Genomic DNA, 24172 nt, shown 5'->3' on the forward strand with positions numbered 1-24172 from the left:
ACCGCTATGACTATTCCCTTTGAAATTAAACTGGGAATGGAAGTTAGCCACCTTTTATCTATGAGTACACAAACCACCAAATTCTTTCCATTTCTGCTTAAAGCCACATTTATCTTTAACAAGATGGATTCTGCAATACATTTTCAAGTAGCATTTTTCATTTTGTCTGAGCTCTGCTATAAAAAAAAGTCAGTGTCAACCTTCTGTATAACAAACCAGCTTTTGATCTTGCTTGTGGAATATATGCAATTCAGAGCAGTGTCACACTTGCAGCTTGGAGGTATCCTTGGAGATACTGCAACGCTTCTGCATTCAGACTAGTACTCAGCATTGATGGAACCTTAAAACATACGATAGAGCAGAAGTGTCAATGTGTGTATACATTAAACTACTGCTATATCCTGTTAATCACTGTGTCAACATATGGTACAAAGTCAAACAACATCCTGAGAGTAGCAGTTTTTCATTGTGAAAGCAGTTGCTGGAATGACAATTCCTGATGCTGACAGTTTTACGTACTACTTATCTGAATCAAATATGAAAGAAGAGTGGAGAAAACCTTCAGTTATGAAAGCAGATATTTGGATGCAGCAAACATCAGATCTCTCACGCAATCTTTACTTACCAAAATCTTGAACAAAACAAAGATGCTATGGGTTAAAATAGTTAATTGTAAACTTAATTTTTTAATTTAACATGAATTGCCTGAAATTTCCTGAGTACATACAATTGAACTGGAGAAAAGTATTAGTTACATAACGACAAGTGGATAAATTTTCATTTAAGAAATGGCATATTTAAGCTTATTGCTAAATTAAGTAATGTGAAAATACAGCCTAAGGTTACTAGGGAAAAAACCTTACAAAAGCTATATTCCATTAAAAGAATGAAAGAGAGCAATACCTTGCGTTCTGGTTACGACATACTTAATTTTGCTGATTATCAAACATTAGCAAAAGAGACCATTATCAAATAAGCATTTCTTCTCTGGAGAATTTACCATTAGCATGCCATGTATAAAAGTCACCTACCCTGCCTGGGCAAGCTGTAGACAGTTTGTGAAGAGACTGTGCCAGATGGATTCTAGGATTGTTCACCATTTGACCTACAGGATCGTGTTCTTTTTTTCCAGCAAAGGCTAGCTGAGAGAATGCAGTCTGATATCCTGGAGTATCTTCTATGTCAATGAAGTGTTCTTCATCAGGGATAGTGTCATCCTCAGGCAGTTCAAAGAGGCCAATGAGGGCCTGCAGCAAAGGAGTCCTATATGTAGAGAGGGGAGGATAAAAATGGAGTGCTTAAAATCCATTAGGACAGGGTGTATTGTACAAGAACGTTCCAATTACTCAGAACCCTTTACAGTTTAGCACTTGCAGGTACTTGCTTAGCTACTGAAATTACAAATGGCCAATCTAAGCTGGACTTGAAGAATTGTGCATCTGCATATTTTACAGGCTTAATGTAGGTGCTCATATTAAAAGCGTGAACAATGTACTTATTTTTTTTATCAGGTCAAATTCTCATGAAACATACCTAAGAAAAGCAATTCTTTTCCAGATTACACCTTTTCTCTAAGTACATTAAAAAAAAAAAAGTTCTAGTTCAGGGATCCAGTTATTGTCATTAAGTTCAGGCTACCTGACATCCTAGACTGCTAGACTGGCTTACAATCTTCCCAGATAGCTTTCCCCAAAATTCTACTGTCAAGCTAAGATCTTACAGTCTCTCTGTCAGGTTATAAGTACCTATGCCCAGGTCTCCTGACTAATAGAACAGTTATAAGTCAAAACTGGGCACAGCTTTTCATAAAGAACACAAGCTAAAAGAAAGTAGTGTATTTTCTTAAATGCAGTCCTAGCTAGCCCAGCTAGTGCTATCTCCATCACAGTAGTCTCAAACCAGTTCTGGCATCTGCTTTGAAAATACAGTTTTATTTGTTGAGAAAAGAAAGTGGTATGAAAAGTCTGAAACCCAGCCTCGTAACAATAGCAGGCCTGAAGAAATCACAAGGGAGCTTATCTGAAGAACGTATTTTGATGATAGCTCACATTTTCAAAAAATCAAATAGCCTCACTAACAGAACCTGAAGCAGTGTTCTACATACCACAACTTGGTGTACTCAGTGTCCATCATAGGAGGACATTCTGTTAATATTTTTGTAATGCCAACAGCACAGATTTTCTTTTCAATTTGTCCAGACACTTTCTGGATTTCAGGAATTATAATTTTCTCCAAAACCATTCCAAACATCCTATTATGACATTGAAAAAAACAAAAATATTAGAAAGCCTTATCAGCCTTAGTGACACAAGAAAACCAGAAATAACACAAAGCACTAGGAAACAGAGAAATAATTTGTTATGATGCTGCCCTGTTGCAGTAGATGCTTGGTAGAAATTTAAGCACACAAGCTTTCCACTCTTTCCTTTTTCCGATCTGCTTAGGAGAGTAATATCTTGAACTATCAATAAGGAACTGTGGGCAGCAAATCAGAAAAAGAAAAATTGCTAGACAAATAGATCAACCATATTAGAAGAAACATTTGGCTAGTCAAATTAGCGACAAATGCAGTTTGCAATTTTAGCTAAAGGAGACAACTATTTCCTACTTTAAAAGATAAAAATTACACAGCAGACTTAAATTAAAAAAAATCACACTAACTTTGGCTGTATGCTGTCAAATATTTCCTGCAGAGCTAATGCCCCATATTTTATGCAGTACAAGTTAATGAAGACTAGGAAACCTGTAACAAGAAAAAGGTCACATTAAAACTCAACACAAGAACAAAAGAATAGCTTTAGAGTCAGCAGCAAAATACATTCTAACAAGTTTTTCAAGAGGATAGAAATGGCAATCTTTATAAATGTTCAGTTTTATTGAAGTATATTAACTTGCTGCTTTGAAGTTTGTCTAAAAACTGCTGATCTTTTCATGTACCACAACATGCTAAAACATAGCAGTAAGACAACTAAGAAAAGATTCAGTCCTTTTTCCCCTTACAGCAGTTATAAAGCATTAGAGAAGCTATTTGCAAATTTTTCAGATCAAGGACCAAAAGCACTCTTCAATGCTTTTAGCAAAAAACTTCATGCAATGCAGTTTTTCAGATCAGTTGTGAACCCCTTTGCATGGCCTTTGTACCAGAGCACAGATGCAATGCATTAAAAGCACCACTTAAATTTTGTTTGTGGAAGACCACTATAAGCAATCCTATCATTCTTGCTCCTATCATGTCACATTAATCAGATTTTATAGGATTAAGTAACAGACATTGCATAATTTGTGTAGTGATGGTATCATTAATATAATTTAATAAATACGACCATAATCTTCCTGTTACAGCAGGAATAACAAGAATATGTATTTCAATAATTTGTCACAGCTTTGCTAGTTTTAACATAAAACCTTAGCAATAACTTAAGACATATTAAGGCAGAATGACACAAATGCATAGAGTATTTAATAGTAGTAACACACAACTATATGTAACAAAAGAAAGTGTGGTCAGTATTACTGTGTTCTGTGAGAGTGAAAGTTTGCTGCTATTAGTTGAGGAGTAAATGGAGACACTTTCAGATAATTAACAATATCACACAGAGGAAAGAAAGAAAGAATAATACACAAATCTTTTCCCTTATTTTAGTTCCATTCCTTCAGTTTTCATGAAATAAGTGTCACCTGCTGTGGCAACTGCCCTATATGCCACCCTTGATTACACAAATAATTTGAAGCAAGTCACTGATGTTAAAGAGTCACTAGTACCCCTTCAACTGCATAATAATCACAGGACATGATAGGATACTTATTCAGTACAGCTGCATGTTCTAAACTGTTGGCATCACTGGCGCTGAAGCTTTTCATGTAGCAAGGAACTTACTTTTAATAAATTTTGTTGTTTTGGAATTTTGAAGTCTTTGGAATAGTAGAATGAAGATCTGTTTCCTGTACTGGTCAACTGATTCACTGGAAATTTAAAAGAACAGTTATTCAATTCATACTAGGATTTTACTAATGTCACTTCACAAAAAACATGTACAGAATCATTCAAATCTATTTTACTGATAAATGGGACATTTTTCAGTTTTTAAACATTAACTATGAAGTGTACAAACATACTAAATATTAAAGTCTACAGAAATTAGTTTTGAATGTAATTCCAACTCATACTCACGGAGGCATATGCTCTATAATACTGTTTAGAAGATAGAATCCTTGATGGTCATTAGCTTTAGAGGCGATCAACTTCTGGAACACACCTAACAATCCAGGCTGTAAGCAAAGCAAATATAAAACTCTATACAACAGTTCTTCACATGTGACCTACCAGAAAGTTGGCCCTTACCAACTAAGATACACACCAAGGCAAAAGCTTTCATAACCTGAAACAGGATTCTGTTTCTGCAGTTAAGGACAAGGAAGACCAATTTCTATCAGGACCAAGTGATGTTCCTTTGAGCATTGAGATAAACCTTGATCAAACGAATACCAAAGCCAATTTGAACATGTATGTCTGCTTCATCAATGGCATTGTCTAATCAAGTCTGACTATAGCAGATCATGCAGCAGAAGTAACAGAAGTTAAGTATGCAGAATAAACCTCCCACTGAATTCACTAATCCTCAGATCTCCCAACGTTTTGGCTCCTCCTCACTCACTCTTCTCAAGACTGTTCTGAACAGAACCTCTGAGCATTTTCCTGATACACGGTGTTCAACGTGAGGCAAGAGAGACAGGAAAAGTGTGGAAACTTACCTGCTTGCAGAAACCAAGTACAGGAATTTTACATCTTAAATGACAAAAGCATGACAGTCTAGCATTCATCTTATCCACAAAACGGAAAAGCATCCAAACCACCTGCATTCATAGTACTTTTTGTCTTTCTATGTAAGCACCATTAATTTAAAGTATAAGCACAAATTCTGCACAAATCCAGCTACTCACTAAAGGAAAAAGCTCCTCATAATTTTTAATCTTGAATCAACACGTCTAGAGGCATACACTGTGACTAAATCAATCCACTTACAATTTTGTCAGCAGCAGCACTTGCTATTGTATTGGCACCCCGCTCTAAATAAGCCTGCAGGAGTCGGACCAAAGGAGGAATGTTTCCTGTCCTTTCCCATAATACTGGCTGAAGTAGATGAGGAAACAATGCCATATAGGATGATGGGATTTCATTTTTATGCATTTCTAGAAGTAGGGACATCACTTGAAACACATATGGAATGAACTCTGGAAAATAAACAATGACATTTACAAATTCAGCAAGTATGGTCACTGTCAGTTTCTAGGAACAACATTATCTATTGACTGAACCTACGATTTTATGGTATTAACACAAAGATTCAAACAAACAAAACCTTAGAGAAACGTATCACTTCCCAAATTTAATTATTCAAAAAATTTGCAGAAATTGTATATATACAATTTCTATTTCCTCTGTTTGTTAATGTTTCGGAACATGGAAAACAAACTACTAGAAACAAGGCAATATAATTACTACTAATAATAAAAGGCTTTGGAGTAGTGATTGTCAGGTATTTTAAAAATACAGTTTGTTTTAAAGATAAGTTAATACAGTTGATGTGCCCTATGGAACAAGCCAGACACTTCCTAAAAGTGTTTATTAGGACTGTGAACATGCTGCATTCTCACTTGAATTTCCTGTGTTACAGAAAAACTGCCATGAGGTAAATCATAGCAACCAATTATAGTAGAGAGAGAGCACAAGCACTTACTGATTTTAATTTACCTTGCACATCATTCTGTAGTATCTCAGTGAACACCATAAACAAAGCCTCTTCAAAGCTTCCAACTGCATCAGGGTTTGCTTTGCACGTTACCCTTATCGACAAGCATATTGACTCAAACATGTAATGGTTAAAGTGAGGTTTACTTGGATTCTAAAAACAAGTTATAAACAGATAAATCAACCCAAACTTGCAGCCAAGTCACTTATTTAGCAAAATGTATGTTTTATTTCAACTGAAGTCTAAAGTAGCAATTGGGAATAAGGATACTTATGCCTTATTTATTAATATGACAATGAAATTAATTCCGTAGATAAAAGCAAACATAAAAACCTTTAAAACATAAAGGAGGGGTGGGTTTTATAAATATTTTAAAGACAACAAATGTTTTTCAGAAGCTCTACATAAACTAGCAAGCAGTTAAAGTATCACAAAGCAAAAACTGGAAAAATTATTTTTCAAGCCTATGTGTCTATCCAATTCTTTATTGAACAGTTCTTATACTCTGCAGCTAAGTTTAAACTATACATAGTAGAATTTTTTTGGGTAGTTGATGAAGACATTCTAAAGCATTCCCTAACATCAATGTTCAAGCATATTAGACCAGCATGAACAAAAAAATAAGAGAATTTTACCCACCAAAAGCAGGAGGGTAATTTATTTAATTTAATCCCACATTTCAGTGCCTGAATTTAGTATTAGCCTCAGAAGCTTCATGGACAAAGAATAAAGGAGTTGTGAGAAAAACATATTATTGTAATGGTGACCTCTGCACCATTTATACTAGAACAAACTAGTATTACAAAAAGATTTCATATGCTGTTTCCAAATTTCAGATGAGAGCAGGGGAGAATGGTTTGAAAGTATGTCCTAAAAGGAAGACAGTACTTCACTGGAAGGCTGCTTTAACTTAGTCAGAAAATATTGGACAATTTACAGTATTCTGACAGAACACAAACAACAAGGTATACACAAACCTTTAGAAAGACTGCTCTAAAAGGTAAGAAGTGAACATTTTGCTCAGATAGCCTGGTTTTTTACCTTACTGACAGCCAGCAGTTTCTGTGTAAGCTGTGTGATGACAGAAGGGATGTATGGAATTATGGATTCCTGTAGCAGAGAAAAACTCCTCATGATGGCTGCAAATAAATTGAAAGTATTATCTTCTGGAGACAAACATACACTTCTGTCATCCATCATATACCTCAATCCTTTACCTTTTACTATTAAATCGGATCCCAAGGAATTAGGTACAGTAAGAAAGAGCACCTGCTGCAAGAGCAATCAATCTATAATCATGACAAAGGATAAAGCAAAGCCTCATTATCCCCATTCTATAGAAGGAGCACAGAAGATTAAGCAACTCTGCAAAGACCATCATTTATCTTAGGCAAGTCTCAAATCTTGGCATACTATTAGCTGTATAACCCACTCAGATCTCCTACTGACACTGCTCAGGTAGCTGTCCTGACTACAAAGACTACCATTTGAGAAATAATTTGTCACAATACCATTATGTTTAGTGTTTCTCTTTGGTACCATAAATTTGGTCAAAGATGACTTAATACAGCCTGGTAAATAACTGCAGGCTGCGCATACCACTTCAGCACGTTTGCATAAATTTGTTTTTTCAAATAAAAATTTCAGTAGCCTGTAACTACAAGCCTTTACCTCAAGTTAACAAAGTCACTCTTATATTGCAGAACTCATAAAGCATTTACCTTTCATAATGTATTCATTTTCAGATGAGCCAGGAAGCGTCAGTGCTTTAAAAAGGTTTGTTAATAGCACTTCTACAAATGGTGCCATTTCTGCAGCTGTAATGCTGTTAAGTAAAACACAGCTCTTTAATGATGAAAGATATTCACAAACTTGAAGCATTTTACAATATGGTGATACTAAGAAATAAAAGATCCCTTACAGATATTTATTATCCTTAATGGACAAAATCTATGTAGCAATTAATTTATTCCTGCTTGAAAACTTACAGGGTAGTATTATTTGTCCCCCTCATGGTAAACAGTCTTTCAAGAGCATGGGCTGCATAAGTATGGACCACAATACTTTCTGCTTGAAGATGATTGATTAAGAGAGGAATAGATACCAACAGTTGTTCTTTAGGTACCTACAAAAATATAGCAACAAATTATACATATGTTACATAAAAATACAGATGGTTCAACACTAGAGCATAACCACTCTGAGCTCATCAGCTACAAACTGAAAGCTTGGCAAACGAAGAAATCTTGGAAGGCTCCTCCAGTTGCTAAATCACACCTTGACAACCAAGAGGTACCTATTTCTGTCATCGCCTGTATACTTCCCCTGAACATCAATGTTACATTTGATTGTCAGTAAGTGCATATATTCCTAATGTATACTTCTTTTTCCATTGGACTTTGTCTTAATGGGCAATTAGAAAAAAAAAAATCAAGCTTTAAAAAAAAAAATCACAGACATTTCATAAGAGATGAATAAAGGTAATCTAAAATTCAGAAATAATACTCGATATATATTCTTACTGCATCTCACAAATCAGAAAAGGTAAAGGACAAAGTTGCTGTACTCTCTTTAACAACTCCTGCAATGATACGAGCAATCAAGTATATTTAGACTAACATTCACTTGAAAAAGTCTGAGTGTGTCACAGAACTAAGCATGCTAAGACGTTCAGTGCTCCCACAGCATATGGATAGCATATAGACTAGATGTTAATTGGGTATTTATAACAATATCGTTTACTTTCAGAACTAAAAATTCAGCATGAAGTGTTATATATGACTATCAAACACCTGTTGAGTTAACATATGGCCAACTAAGATAAATTAGGCTTGGCAAGTATAAAGTAACAAACTACAATATGTTTTTACCATAGAAGTAAAAGAAAAACTTACTTGGTTTCTAAAAATCATGATATATTTGATACCATCTGCTTTTAGCACAGGGAATTCATTCACTGCAATAGAAAAATGTGCGAATTTGTTGATACTTTTCATATAAATGTGATTACTGAAAATATACTATATCTAGAGATGACATTAAGTCATGATTTTTCCCCTCAAAAATACACACAATGTTTTTCTACATTGCTTAGTTTCTGCATTTCTGTATGGGCACTGTTAGGAAAAATATGAGTTTTAAGTACAAATCACACCCCAGTACCATTAAGACTAGAGTCCAACTCTTTCACATGAAGTTTCCCCTTCTGGCTCTGATTTTAACAGCTTCCAATTACATATTCCAACACAATGCACTACGTTTCAAATATCGTAAGATAATTGCTGAAGCATAAAATAAATTATGTGCCTTAAATCTAGACATCCAAAATCTCATCAATATGGGCAGATACAGGCTACAACCTAGCCTTCAGGATTTTAACTTCCCAGGGTTTTGTATAGTATAGAAGTTTGCCATAAGGTCTCAAACACAGAATTCAAATTACTTTGATTCAACAAGTTTAAGCATGTAGCTGATAGCAACCATGTGTGTACATGCTCTGATCTCGTAGATAGCATGTGGTAATCGACCTTTGTTTAAAAGCTCATTCATTGCTGGCCAACCGAATGTGAATTACTTCCCGTGTGCCAGGTGTCAGCAGCCTTCTGTCTCAGAGATTATGCTGATACATGCGTGCTTGAGCCTTAAGAAACAATGGTCACTGTCAAGGTTGTAGATACATCACAAAAAATGCCACATCAAAATTAACTTACCACTAGCAGACTTTAAGTCAGGTTGAATGTGATTCACAAAGAATTCTGTCAGATTAACAAGTTCATTGGCTTGTGTTATTCCATGCTAGAAAAACAAAAACCAAACCAATTCTGGGTTTAGATGTTGACATTGAGCTAGTTTTCTTACTCATTTTTATGTGCTTTTAACAAAAGGAATCTAAAGCATGCATGCACATGATGAGATTGTTGAAACTGCAATCTTTAACAGAGAGCCGTCCAATTTCTTTTTCTTAATGTTTTTAGTCTCTAGGTTTCAGCTGTAGCACTACCGAGGTTCAAAGTTACCAGCTTTGAGTTGAGGAATAAAAGCGTGTAACAGTAATAATCAACCAAAATTTTAGATAGAAAATATCAGCATCCTACTAACTTGATACTTTTGTTGTGATAAACTTTTCCTTTTTAAAAGGCCTAAGACTCAAACTCCAATTCTGAATTAGAGCAGCAAAATAATGACTACTTAGTTTTCTCTTATGAAAAATGCAACTAATTTTTAAAACAGGATTTTCAGATGGATGTTTATCAATCAACTGTTCTAAGTGATGTTATCCCGTATTTGCCACTAAACAGCACAGAAAAGTAAAGATGTCCAGCTTAGCAGTTTTCTAATTGCTAGATGACTGGTTCACATTACTCATCACTATTATTAGCAATTGCTGTGCAGGAGTATACAACTAGAGTTTCAGGAAAAGACTGAGAACCTTCAGCAAAATTGCATAAAGATGCTGTACAACATGTTTTACTATGTTTGCCTCCAATCTGCCTTGTAAAGCCACTGAGATTTGAACTGTAATAACATTTAAAATACTTGTTAGTATATTAAAATCTGTTCTGTAGGACATTTGATACAATGCTACTGTTTCCAAAAACAGTTCAGCTTAGGTGTGGCTTTCCAATGTATGCAGCCTCTCAGTTCCTTTCTCCCAAAGGAGTAATGAGATCCTTTTCCAGCCATCATAAACACTCAAACAACAGGAAACACTGGGAAATATGACAAGAACTGTAAGAGTCACTTACAGTTCAGTGGTTGCCGACTTTGCCCAATCTATCTGAAGATCAGATACCACCAAATTACCAACTGTGACAGGATTATATAATGGACAACTTTTAACATCATCAGCATTAAACTACCACAAATACAGCTACTCCCATTCCAAAGCAGCATAAAACAAATTGCATCAATCCTTACATACACTATAATATTTGAATGCATATGGATTAAAATTAATAGAATGTAAAGTACCTTCTGTGTTTGAGCTTTGGATGCCAAAGACGTAACAAGGTAAATAGCTGCATCTTTGTGCTTCCAGTTAACAGATGGATTCTTTGCATATTCTTGCAGCATAGAATTAACATACCCAGAAAAAATCCCTGTCACAGGCCCTTCAAAAAATTTGCACAAGCCTCTGACTAGATCACAAGCTGCTCTGCGCCTGGTGTCAATATCTGCATGAGAACCAAAGATTCTTTGGATATGAGAAAGTATTTTCATATTAATACAGTTTTTCATATTAATAAACGTAACAATAAATATATTAATGATATACAGCTTCTCAAGTTACAGCCACACCATATGTTAATTATTGCAATCCTCCACATTGATGCATAAGAACACATTTAAGTCTTTTACTTACTGTCATGATACGGACTATTTGTACAACAAAAAGAGGAATGGACACCTACCAATACCACATGCGTATTCACAGGTTTTACTGCCCTCTAAAGAAAGTTTCAGTAAGCATGCAGGGGGAGGCTTTTTACTATGTTGACAATTATGCACCCGAATCCAGCTGGGATGGAGTTAATTTTCTTCACAGCAGCCCACATGGCGCTGTGTTTTGTACTGGTGACTAAAACTGTTGATAACACCCCAGATGTTTTGGCTACTGCTGAAGAGTGCTTGCACAGTGTCAAGGCTTCCTCTTTTCCCCTCCCAGCATGCAGGCTGGGGGTGGGCGAGAAGCTGGGAGGGGACACAACCTGGGTAGCTGATCCAGACTGACCAAAGGCATATTCCAGGCCATGCAACGCCATGCTCAGCGGGCGGGGTGTGTGTGTGTGAGTAAAACTGTAATACTTCCTTGTTTAAAGAAAGGGGGAAAAAAAAAGTCAGTTGGCCTTTAATACAATATACTAACAGAAGCGACAAAAGGAAAATAAAGCAAGTAAATTTAAATGCAATAGAATACATTTCTAAAGTAATCTCTGAAAAACACACTTGCCTCAATTCTCTTAAAAGAAGTAGCTAACAAATAAAAGCTTCACAAATACCTAAAATGCAGCCAATCCTAGATAATAATGACAAAATGTTTGCTTGAAAAAGTTCAAAAACATTCTCCTCCAATTTTTGTCCTCCACTGCAAGTGTACAGTAATTTCTTAAATATATTATCAAGTGTCATTAATCTAAAACTGTCAGTCAGTAAACTGCTAGTGGCACAGAACAGCATATACAGAATTGCCATACATATCTAGATTTGGTTCATTTGTGCTCTGGCCTGGCTGAAGACCAGACTGCTACAATCAGAAAATCAAGTAGCTGTTAGCACAGCGCCGTGCTCTCAGGATGGTTACTGCATTGGTTTGAGCACAGTGCCGGCGCACAAAGGCTGGCTGGTGTCCAGCTGGCTTCATCACAGATTTGTACGCAACACCGGTCAGAATTTCAGTTTAAACATGATAGACTACTAAATACAGGCACAGCCTCTCCATGTTATTTAAAACTCTACACATAGGAACCAAATACACAACTGTGGCCACTATTCAGCATTGACTTGCAGGCTATATTTGCTGAAATGAGAATGTGTGCAGTGCAGGAGACATACCAATCCAATTAAGGAAAACAAACCACAAGAACATTGTTCAAAACAAAAAGACACTGTGATGGGCACATCGTGACAGTAAACTTGATCAAAAATTGGATAAAATCTCTTGGGGGGGTGGCAGGGGGCAGGGCACAACCTTCCCAATTTAAAAAATGAGTTATAAAAGCTTGAGTAAATTGCTTCAGCTCTTTAGAGCTATACTTAAAGACCAAGTATTCTTAGCGTAAGTCTGTGGATTACCAGATCCTTCCAAATCCCTTCTTATATATTCTTCAGAATTATCTTCAAATGCTTCTTCATCAGCCGCTGAAAATATAAAATACATAGAAGTTTCAATACTGAGGTCTCAGTTTTTTATGGTAAAAAGGTGTATTATTATCAACTTGCTATTTTTTCCAAGTACTTTTCTATAACATTAATAGAAATTAATCAGAAATACCCAGGCACAGTAGCCTCCTTAGCTTGCTGCTGCCCCACAAATCAGTCTTTCATACTCATAAGCTGATGTATTCCTGACTATAAAAAAATGAAAGAAAAGAAGATAGGACATGTTCAACACTAAGTGTATTTAAAGAAGCTTCCAGAGTCATAGAGAAGCTTCTTATCACTGCAATACGTCTTCACTGCATTTTAGATACTAGGATCAATATGAGCCCATCAAAACTTGGAGAAATAGACATTACAATTTAGTAGGCCTGATATCCATGCCTACTTAGACTTCTTGAATTATTCCGATACTCACTTTAAGCATGAAAAGTTATTGGTGGCACATGAACTAGACTTCCTATACTTTTCAATTTGAGATTCCAGTAAGACAGAAAAATTATTAGATATATTCATACAATTCTACAAAGCCCACAGGAGAGCAATCTGTTCTAGAAATTTGGTTTGGAATCTAGTACTGCAGTACACAAGAGGTAATCCTCAATTCTTAGTCCTGCAAGGCCACACATCATTATAATTATGGTTAGATTTTATTGTGTCTTTGAAAACTGAAGTCTCAGAAAGTTACCTCTAAATTCCATATTGGGAACAATAACTTTTTCACAGATGCTTGTCAATGTATTCTGGTCTTCAAACAGATGCTTGTAATGTGGTCTCTCACAAACTGAGGCCAGAAACTGGATTGCATTACTAACCAGCTGGAACAACACAAAACAGAACACATACAGTTTTAACATGACTGACCGATTTATAATTCATTATTGAACTTGACAAGATCAGTTTATAACAACTTACCAAGTCATATTTCACCTCCTGGCCTGTTGTGACTAACAGATTCCAGATTGCTGTTACAAAACGTGGCAGGTAGGGCTGGAATTCTTCATCATATTTTTGAGCATATAAAGCAGCATTGTCACAAATTTGTGATTTCAAGAGCTCCAGTAATCCAGCTTCCTCTTCATCCTCACATAAAACAAAACTAAGAACTTAAACATCCAAACTTCAACACTACTTAAAATATTAAAAGTATCAACATATTTGAAGGAAATGCTTACGCTATTATTTTACCATGTTCTAAATAGGTGAAAGAAATCCCTCTCACATCCCTAGCATTACTGTATTTTGCTGATTTGTACTGGAACTGCACCGCAAGTTATAAATCATACCTACATTTCAAATGAAAGTACTATGCACTTTAAATCATTTAGACCTGATGAAGTTTGACATGAAATTAATTTACAATGTAGTAGAAAAAAGACAAGACAAGATCTTGAAAAAATATGCTTAGAAGACATCGTATCTTGCTACTTTAAATTGGAATAGTTGTAAGAGTAGTTCCCTCTCCTTCCCCATACCAGCACAGATGCTTGTGGAGCCACAAAGGAAAGTGAATTGGGAAATTGAGCTGGAATTACAAAAACCCAACCAAACACCACCCCAGTTCTGCCTCCCTGCCCCCAGTCCCCACCATTCAGTTTTAATGCGTATCATTTCCCGACTCAGTTCAACACACAGCTGCACGAATGTCTGTGCTGGGCAATAGCCCACAGACACAAGAGAAGAGAAAAGAGCAGCAAAGCTTCTTTTAGCAGCAGCATTAGCCTAAAACCGTGAAACTATAGCACAGGATACACTTAATATGCCTCCCTATGCATTGTAAAGAAATTTATAGAGTTGCTTTGGCTCCATCACGTGGCAAACTATTGTACTGTATCTGGAAGGCATCAGCATTTAAAATGCAGAAAGCATGCACAAAATTAATTTGAGCTTTGATTACTTGGTATCATCTTTCACCTCTGAAACTACTAATTCTTGTAATTAGACAAAGACAGCAAATGCTAAACTAAAGTACTTAGGGACATCATGCCTTCTATGCTCAACTGTTTCAAGTTCTTCAAGACACCCTGTTTTCTAAAACATAGTACATGAACCATCTGAAAGGTACAGAAAACCTGAGGACTGTGACTCTCTAATGATCAGGTTACTTCAGCAGATGTCCTCAAAACAATCTACTCATTGATGATTATCTGTAATCTGATTTCTGTGCACAGCTGGATATACCCGTAACTGAGATACAACTTCAAGAACTGGACCTCAAATTTCTTAAGCAATGGGGCAACTTCTCTTAAACCCCATTTCCTTATAGTCATTCTATTCCTTTGGTTACCCAACAAAGAAAACATTGCATTGTTCAGAGTTAGACCTAAGTTCTCAGTCAACCCTCTCCACTACACAGAGGCAAACCAGGAGGTTCACGCAGTACTTACATCGGTCTGCAAAAGTTTATTATCTAAAGTTAAGAGGGTATGAAAATTTGTCATCCATGTTTCCATGTTATCTTCAAAAAACTCAGGAAGATCCTGTAAAGAAGCATAAATCTACATTTTAATTCCTGATTGCACTGTTTAGATAACATATCTACATTGCAAGTAGTACACATCCACCTTACAAGCTACTGAGGGACAACAAAGTGTGGAAAACAGTCTTCAAAATGAAACACTACCCCCTCCTCCTCCCAAAGGAAAACCCTCTAGACAGAGGCTTTGGAATACACTACTTCCAAATAAACTAGTTGCTTACACCCTACACAGCCTACAGTTTTATAAAGAACGAACCTTATTACCTCTTACTTTCAGAACAAGAGAGCACAAGCCACCCTTTTAACTTCAGCTTGCTCTTTTGCCCAATATGGAAGAACAGCCCAAGCAATCAAGGCATGATCATCACACTTCACAGACTTATGTTTGTGTTGAGACACTAAATACATGTCACCTCAGCAAAGTATCTTTTTACCATTTTTCATATAGTGCATTTATTTAATAATGTTAGAAATTCAGATCTGATTTCAAAACAAAAACCCCCATGCTGCTACCAGAATTACTTGCTACCGTAGTGCTGTAGGCTACTAGTTTTAACTTACTTTCATCTACACGACTGAGTTCATGTCAGTACAGACATATTTATAAAGGAGCACAGTGAGTACAAACTCAGGCATTTGACTTCTGTCTTTCACAGCTCATACTTGGAGAGCTACCCATACAACGCCTCCTTGCTATGACAAGAGCTTAGACTCTCTTGAACTTTTGTTTAGACAGGGCCAAGTTAACATGTTAATTAACCCCATCCTTACTGTGCCTTTACTCCAGCGTTGATGCAGACTGCCAACTTTTATTTTTGCACTAAAGCATGGCCTTAAAGGCTGCCTCAAATGGATCCTATAAATAAGAGCATAACAGCTTCATGAGATCAAAGCAAAACTATTAGAACAAGGAGATTCACCTGAAAATTTAAACTGTAGAACAGCTTCGCAATTAGAATGAGAGAAGAAAAGAGAACCTTCAAAGCACTAGCATCATTTGCATGTGTGCTGCAAAGTTCAATAGTTGCCTAGAAAAAGACATAAGATTCAGTCAAGTAACACACACACAAACCACATTGACAAGAGGTATTGAAAAGTGTCATGTAGCTTTTTTTTAAAAAAGAAAAAGAAAAAGAAAAAAAAACAAACAGAAAATATGGTTCCTTTTCCTCCCCTTACCAAACCTGTCAGATCTCACTCCATGATTTTAGTTTGAACCTCATTAACAGTTTCAAAGCAACTATTCTTAAGTTTTCATTTTGCAGGTATTCACAACAAGCAATTTAGAATGCTAAACTTGTTTTAGAAACGATTCAAAAAGAAATACCTTGAAGAGATTTGTCAAGGGCAAAGCAAAGGCATCAAGGACAAGTTTGATCTCTGTCCATAATTCATTTGACTTAAATTCATGGCGGTACCTGACAAGTGAAAGAGAAATACACGAAAAATAGAATACAGTCTTCACATTTATTACAAATTAAGTTGCATACAATGAATTTTTTGTGCTGAACCTTGAAACAAATACTGTCAAGTAAACAAGAACTAAATGACATAGTTCAATATGCAAGGTGTACCATTTGACAACCACTTAAATTCTTATTAAAAAGTCAGTAAGTAGAAGCCATAACTGTAGCATTTGTAAATCTACAAAATTAAGCCTAATGGTAAAAATTTAGAGTTGAACAGAAATTTACAATCCATATACTAACTTCCTTATTTCCAATACCTTTTAAATAAAGAGTGAGCAGTGCGAAGGACCCCATTAATGACATGGAAATCTCCACTTTGAAAGCGATTCACCATTTCTGTCAGTAAGTCTGGCCATTTCTGAGGAAAGTCTTCCCGACCAATAATACTAATAGCATCACTTAACTGGAAAGGAAACATAACCATTACATGATATAATAGCAGGCTCCTCATTACAAAAAACACACCAGTCACACCAGATGTTGCAAATATCCAAGAAAAATGCTTATTATTCTTGTCAGATTCAAAAATCATTGGGTTAAATATTTACTAGTTTTCACCACAAATAAACCTCACTTTAAATCCAATGTGTATACACAGTCTCACTTTCTGGAATTACTATATTTAATTGCCTAAAGCTAGAACTTAGCTATAAGATTATACAGTAATTGTGTTTAAAAAAAAAAAAAAATTAAAGTAGGCAGAAGTCGCTGTGACAATACACTCCAAGTCACTTGGATTCAGATGACCTCATTAGCAAGGGAACTGAGCTCTGCCAATAACCAGAGCCTCCAGACACACTTAAAATATTCCAAAAGTCTCATGGACGTAATCAGGAATTGACATATTACCTGCTTTTGAATTTGTTCCGGGCTGCTAAGCATCAAGGGCACTATGTTGGCTTTAATGGCTATCCTGTCTGATTCACATATTTTGTTCGGTTCATCCTCAACCTAAAATTGAAACAATAATTAAGTCACAGGCTTATCAGTATACTCTGGGCAACGAGCAAGTATCAGCATTTCAGAAACCAACTGCTTATACTAACTTATGTGATGATTACATAGTTAAAGAAACTAAGATCTCCTAAAGATATTGCCTACAATGAACCTGTAACAGTAGTACCTGAAAAAAGCTGAAAGAAATTACATCATTCTGTAAAATCTTGAACTAGTTTTCTCCTTCTCTATCGTCGACTTTTCAAATCAGCAATTCAGACATAATAACTGTGAGTGCATATGCCAATAACATACGTAAGTTTAACCAATAGTCTCCTCTTCCACCACACCAAACTACATCTCTGTCCTCACTTCTGCCAACCATGCAGTGATCACGCACTGATGGAGTTCACACTCCTGAGGGATATGGGAAAAGCAAGGAGTACAGTCAGGACCCTAAAGTTTAGGAGAGCAAACTTCCAGCTCTTCAAGGAGTTAGTCAGAAAGACCCCTGGGAAATGGTCCTCAGGGACAGGGGAACGGAACAGAGCTGGCAGATCTTTAAGGACACCTTCCAGAGAGCACAAGAGCTCTCAGTCCCCAGGCCTAAGAAATCAGGCAGGGAAGGCAAGAGACCAGCATGGCTGAGTCGAGACATGCTGGTCAAACTAAAGAGTAAGAGGGAGCTGCACTGGCAGTGGAAGCAGGGACAGGTGCCCTGGGAAGAGTACAGGGAAGCTGCCCCATTGTGTAGGGATGGGGTCAGGAAGGCCAAGGCGCAGCTGGAGCTGAATTTGGCAAGGGATGTAAAGAATAACAAGAAGGGCTTCTACAGGTATGTCAGCCAGAAAAGGAAGGTTAAAGAAAGCGCACCCTCCATGACAAACAAGAATGGCAACCCAGTATGAACAGACAAGGGGAAGGCTGAGGTACTCAACAACTTCTTTGCCTCAGTCTTCACGGGCAACCTCTCTCCTCACCCCTCCCGAGTCAATGGAGTGCAAGATGGGGACCAGGGGGGTAAAGCCCCTCCCACTGTCAGGGAAGATGAGGTTCGAGACCACCTGAGGAACCTGAATGTACGCGAGTCTATGGGACCTGATGAGATGCATCCCAGAGTCCTGAGGGAGTTGGCTGATGTAGTTGCCAAGCCACTCTCCATGATATTTGAAAAGTCATGGCAGTCAGGTGAAGTCCCTGGTGACTGGAAGAGGAGAAGTATTGTGCCTGTTTTTAAAAAGGGAAGAAAGGAGGACCCTGGGAACTACCAACCTGTCAGCCTCACCTCTGTGCCTGGGAAGATCATGGAGCAGATCCTCCTAGAAGCTATGCTCAAGCACATGGAGGACAGGGAGGTGATTCGAGACAGCCAGCACGGATTCACCAAGGGCAAGTCCTGCCTGACCAACCTCATGGCTTTCTATGAAGGAGTGACTGCATCAGCGGACAAGGGAAAAGCAACGGATGTCATCTATTTGGACTTCTGTAAAGCCTTCGACACGGTCCCCCACAACATCCTTCCTTCTAAATTGGGGAGATATGGATTTGATGGGTGGACTGTTCGGTAGGTAAGGAATTGGTTGGATGGTCGCATCCAGAGGGTAGATGTCCAAATGGAGACTGGTGACAAGTGGTGTCCCTCAGGGGTCCATATTGGGACCAGTGCTCTTTAATGTTTTCATCAATGACATGGACAGTGGGATCGAGTGCACCCTCAGCAAGTTTGCAGACGACACCAGGCTGAGTGGTGTGGTTGACATGCCAGAAGGATGAGATGTCATCCAAAGGGACCTGGACAAGCTGGAGAAGTGGGCCACAAAAATGATCCAAGGGCTGGAGCACCTCTCCTACGAGGCCAGGCTGAGGGACTTGGGGTTGTTCAGCCTGGAGAAGAGAAGGCTGTGGAGAGACCTTATTGCAGCCTTTCAGTACTCAAAGGGGGCCTACAGGAAGGATGGGGACAATCTTTAGCAAGGCCTGTTGTGACAGGACAAGGAGTAATGGTTTTAAACTAAAGGAGGGGAGATTTAGGCTGGATATAAGGAAGAAATTTTTTACAATGAGGGTGGTCAAGCACTGGAACAGGTTGCCCAGAGAGGCAGTAGAGGCCCCATCCCTGGAAACATTCCAGGTCAGGTTGGATGGGGCTCTGAGCACCCTGGTCTGGTTAAAGATGTCCCTGCTCACTGCAGGAGGATTGGGCTAGATGACCTCTAAAGGTCCCTTCTAACCCAAAGCATTCTATGATTCTAACCTCACAGATTTATTTTGTGCAAGCTGCCTCAAGCCATACTGTCTAGAAACTGTACATGAAGATGGTGCAGGTTACACCACCAAAACTGTAGCACTGACTTTAAGAGTTATCTAATCAGTTCAAAATATCAATCAGTTCAAAGACCAGTCAGTCAATAGTCCGAAGTGGTAGTAAATTACAAAATTTCTACTAAAGAAATAAAATAATAAGGAGGCCTGTCACAAACCAGCAACAGCAGTCATAGTCACATTATCTGTGATGACAGCACTGAAGTTCAGAAACCTAGCAATTATCCAGCAATTAAAAGAGGTAAACACCTCCAGAGAGTAATTCAACAATCTTAAGACACTTAAACCAGATGGCACTACTACCCTCCTTCTTACCTCCCTTTCACCATCTTCACATAAACTTAAAAAAAGTTTAGTAATTTCAAAATGTCAAGTGTTATGTTTAGCTATAAATAAGTTACAAAAATAAGACACAAAGAACTTGCTTTTCCGCTTCTATCACATTGCACTGAATCAGAAGAATGTACATTATTATTATATAAACATTAAAAACCACAAAAAGAAGATGATCTTTAAATCCTGGGCTTTACAAGTTTATATGATGTGAAAAGCAGTGATAACTGTACTAGGCAAGCTCCAGGTAGGGAGGCAGGATGCAGGCTATGCATTTAGATAGATGAGGACAAAGATCACGGAGAGATCAGCAACAACAAATCCTCCTAGGGAGTTATTTATGAGATTTTTTCAATGAGACCTTTTTACGAGACATGAGGGGCAGCATACAGGTGAGTGTTCTGTACATACTTTAACAATAAATTCAAAAAAGCAAACTCTTCCCTCTCTCCAGAAGTGGCCTGTACATCCAGCTCTCCAGGCTCTACCAACTCGAAGCTCTTGAGTAGGCAAAACCCTTTTACTTCCAATGAGCTTTGTATCAGTCAAGTCCAAGGCTGCTAAAGTAAACCACGTGGTCTAGGTAAGCCAGCCTTAGGGCTGTATTTTGTGTTCATACAGCTGCTCTTGAAATTAAAGCTTCAATTTTGGACAAAACAAATGTGCTTGAAGCCACATAACAATCACAATAGTCCTCTGGATGCACTTACTGCATAGCATCTCCACCTACTCCAAAACAAAATCTCATCCTGAATTACATCAGCAATCCATAAAAAGGAAGCCACTTAGAAATTTTTTGTAACAGAAAATTATTTCTACTTACAATATACTACAGATAAAGACACAATTTGGGAGAAATGACTGAGAATACAGTATTACAGAAACAAAGTTCCAGAAATTTCATGCCAGACTGATTGTGCCGATCTTATCAAACATAACCAGATCAAGGACTGCTATAGCTTAATACTAGTGGGGGAAGGGAGGGGAGAAATCACACGCAAATTTGTGAACTGGTACCAGCTAAGATGTAATGATGAAATACTTACCAGCTTCCCTGTAGTAAAGCAACATTATACAGTTGATATTTTTCAGATACAAACAGTACTTTCAGTGAGACAAAGTATAAACGGTATCAATTAAAACCTCTTATTGGTGAAGAAGTTGATATCACAAATGAAATACTTTCTACTGTAAATTAAATTTCATTAATGCTGAAAGCTCTGAATCACAAATGTTTCTGACCTCTTCAAAACAAAGGATAAAATGGGATTAAATGGCAATATTTGTTTGATGTCTACAAATACTTTTAAGTGTTAAAATGGCGAGGCCACCAAAATAAACTGTCCCATACTATTCTATGCCCCAAAAGCATTTACATGAAAGAGAAGCTAGTATCATCACTTTCAGCTGCAGTGCTGGCTTGAAATGTTTGTAACACTATGACAATAGATACAGGCCAAATTGGCCAGCTCGTGTATAGACACTTCACAATCAATTTAGGTTCTGTAATATTATTGTTAGTTAAATGAGCTTTAGATATTGTGTTTCTGCAAAATATACATATAATATTAGAGAAAATTATTTGTTCATCGTGTTATCACCCAGCTCTAGCTCTTTTTAACAGAACAGACTCCAAAAGTCCAGGTTTTAGTCCCTCATCAGTAAATTACACCTTGTGTTTGTTCTCCGAATGACCTACTTTCTTTCACAGAATTTCACAGAATTCTTTCACATACATACATTCTCCAAGGTTACTGTAAAATATCTTATTGTACCTTAAAAGGATTATTAAATCTTAGCACAACTACTCACTAGGATACCTACAATTCTCCAGTTCCTTTTAATATAATTCTTGAACGTTACAGATGCACAAACTTTGATAACATTTTCCTGTGATTTCTCCAGCAGCGTTAAGAGTAGCAATGGATAATTCTGGCTTCCTTCAACTGACTCAAGAAACTTTTCCGCTGTAAGAGAATATACTAAGGTTAGCAAAAGCTGAACTGATTTTTCTAATGGGAGTCCTAAGATTCCTCAAGTGTCTATTTAAAATAATCAACTCATGAACACTTCCCCAGTTTCACAAGAACAGAAACACAGAACCACTAAGCTCTTCAACACTTCTGCTATCAACAAAAGCTCTCAATTCAAAACAGGATGTGGAAATATTGCCTCCTCACCATTTTTAAAAGCCATAATCTGCTAGAAGTAAATCCTGGTTTATTGTGAACAGCAGCACTGTTTTAAATAACAATAGCACCAAAAAAAAAAAAAATCAGGAATACAGGAAAATAAAATTACAAAAAGCAAACAAAATAAATTCATATTGATATCCACCCTTCACTAGTTTTTTGGTTCTTTGTTTTAAAAGGATACTGAGAACTTCTGCAAAGAGGTTATTTGCCTAAACATCCACTGAAGTTTGCTATACATAGACAGAAGAGCCAAAAAGAAACTAAACTTTTTTGGTCGTTCATGAGATTCACTTACCAGGACGCCTTATAGCAGGATCTGGATCTAGCGTTTTCTTTAGATACTCAGTTAAAGTCTGTAAATTGGCATCACTCAGCTCCATTTTGGCAGAACCTAAAACCCACAAGTAGTTTTGTTATAAATACAGATCAGAAAATCTATCCTATAAGCTACACATATGTAAAACTAGATTCCACAGAAGACACACATCAGCTCTTTTTGACTATACCTCATGAAGCATGGGTCCCATCTTCTAAGACTCATCCATTAAAACAACAGCTAGTGTGCACCAGAAAATATTCCATTTCCTCAACTATATGTAACTATTACTGTCTAGTTTATTGAAACCAGACTCGTAGAACAGGCTCACACATCCAGAAAACCATATACCAGGTACAGCCAAAAGATGATCTCTCGCCCTTTCAGGACAGTAGGAGTTTGGTTTTGCTTTTGAGAACTTCTGCCAGCCCCAGAAGCCTGTTCCTAGTTGAAAAAGCTGAACAGTCCTGCCCTACATGATTATAAATAGAGCAATTCAAAGTTTATTGGAGAGTCAAGGCTCGTTTAAAAATAAATACTCATTATCAAAGAAAGCTCTCAACAGAAAATAATTTTTTTATAAAAAGACAAAAGACTGTGCAAAGCCAGAAGGTTGGTCCACCCTGTAAGATTAACTTAGATTAGGGTGGGAGTTAATTTAAACTGCAATACTTATTAGAGAATAACTCTGTGCAGTAAGTCCAAATTACTCCTCTCTAGTAATCCTCCCACACACATTCTCATACTTACCACAGTGATATATTAACTTCAGAGCTTTAATTGGAATAATTAAAATTACAGTAACACTAAAACAGCAGCAAGACATGCTTTCATGGACACGTTGTTGCTCAAGATATCATCAATTCTGCCCATATTTCTACCACCAGCAGCACAGTTCACTCACTACAGAAGTAACGAGGAAGCAAAGATTTCCATTTTTTCTCTGGAGTTTCTAATTAGTAACATAGACTGAAATTTGTCTGTCCCACTTTGGTTTTATGTTGATTATCAGTGCAATAAATATAGTTTCTATTTAAGCATTCTTGCAAAGGCAGCGAGTTTTAATGACACAATTTTTACTTTAACTGTGGCATCTATATCATTAAAATAGACAGCAGCAGAATCCTCTTTAATGAAATGAATGTTAATGAGCAACTGAGATCCCAACATATTTTGTAAAAAGGAAAAATCCACCTAAAGAGTCCTGCCTCCCATGTTTCACTCCCCTTCCTTTTTGGGGGTTTACTTGTCTGTAGTCTTGTTCAGTGATTCACATCAAAAAAATCCCAATAAAGTACAGCATAAGCAAACAGCACCAATAATAGCTGGCTCACCTGTTCTACAAAATGGCCTCATGCATCATTACTATGATGTTGAAACTAATACTTAAATCTTTCATAATTAAAAAAAATATAAATTATCTGCTCCAGGGAATTTTGTAAGGCTGAGGTGGAGACCCATGCAGAAATCATTTATGAAGACTAAACTTGGCTTAA

The 24172-nt window shown here is 37.1% G+C and overlaps 1 protein-coding gene across 2 annotated transcripts; it reads right to left on the minus strand.

Annotated features, from left to right (window-relative positions):
* On the minus strand, positions 1 to 22752 carry CSE1L (chromosome segregation 1 like). 2 transcript variants are annotated; one of them, XM_075720966.1, is made up of 24 exons: positions 22656 to 22752; positions 21990 to 22132; positions 17424 to 17525; positions 16832 to 16977; positions 16433 to 16523; positions 16026 to 16133; positions 15014 to 15106; positions 13542 to 13709; positions 13315 to 13444; positions 12543 to 12608; positions 10722 to 10924; positions 9461 to 9545; positions 8645 to 8706; positions 7739 to 7875; positions 7472 to 7575; positions 6792 to 6889; positions 5753 to 5903; positions 5024 to 5232; positions 4172 to 4269; positions 3878 to 3963; positions 2662 to 2743; positions 2105 to 2251; positions 1032 to 1263; positions 1 to 340 (listed from the first exon to the last, which is right to left on the minus strand). In XM_075720966.1, the coding sequence occupies exons 1-24, from the start codon at positions 22738 to 22740 to the stop codon at positions 251 to 253; spliced, it is 2916 nt and encodes a 971-aa protein (XP_075577081.1). In that variant the 5' UTR covers positions 22741 to 22752; the 3' UTR covers positions 1 to 250. The 2 variants fall into 2 exon arrangements, with proteins under 2 accessions (XP_075577081.1, XP_075577079.1); XM_075720964.1 differs by lacking the exon at positions 13542 to 13709 and having other exon boundaries at positions 22656 to 22747.
* Between the last annotated feature and the right edge of the window lie 1420 nt (positions 22753 to 24172).

Source organism: Pelecanus crispus, chromosome 14 (assembly GCF_030463565.1).
Source record: "Pelecanus crispus isolate bPelCri1 chromosome 14, bPelCri1.pri, whole genome shotgun sequence".
NCBI classification, from domain to species: domain Eukaryota; kingdom Metazoa; phylum Chordata; class Aves; order Pelecaniformes; family Pelecanidae; genus Pelecanus; species Pelecanus crispus.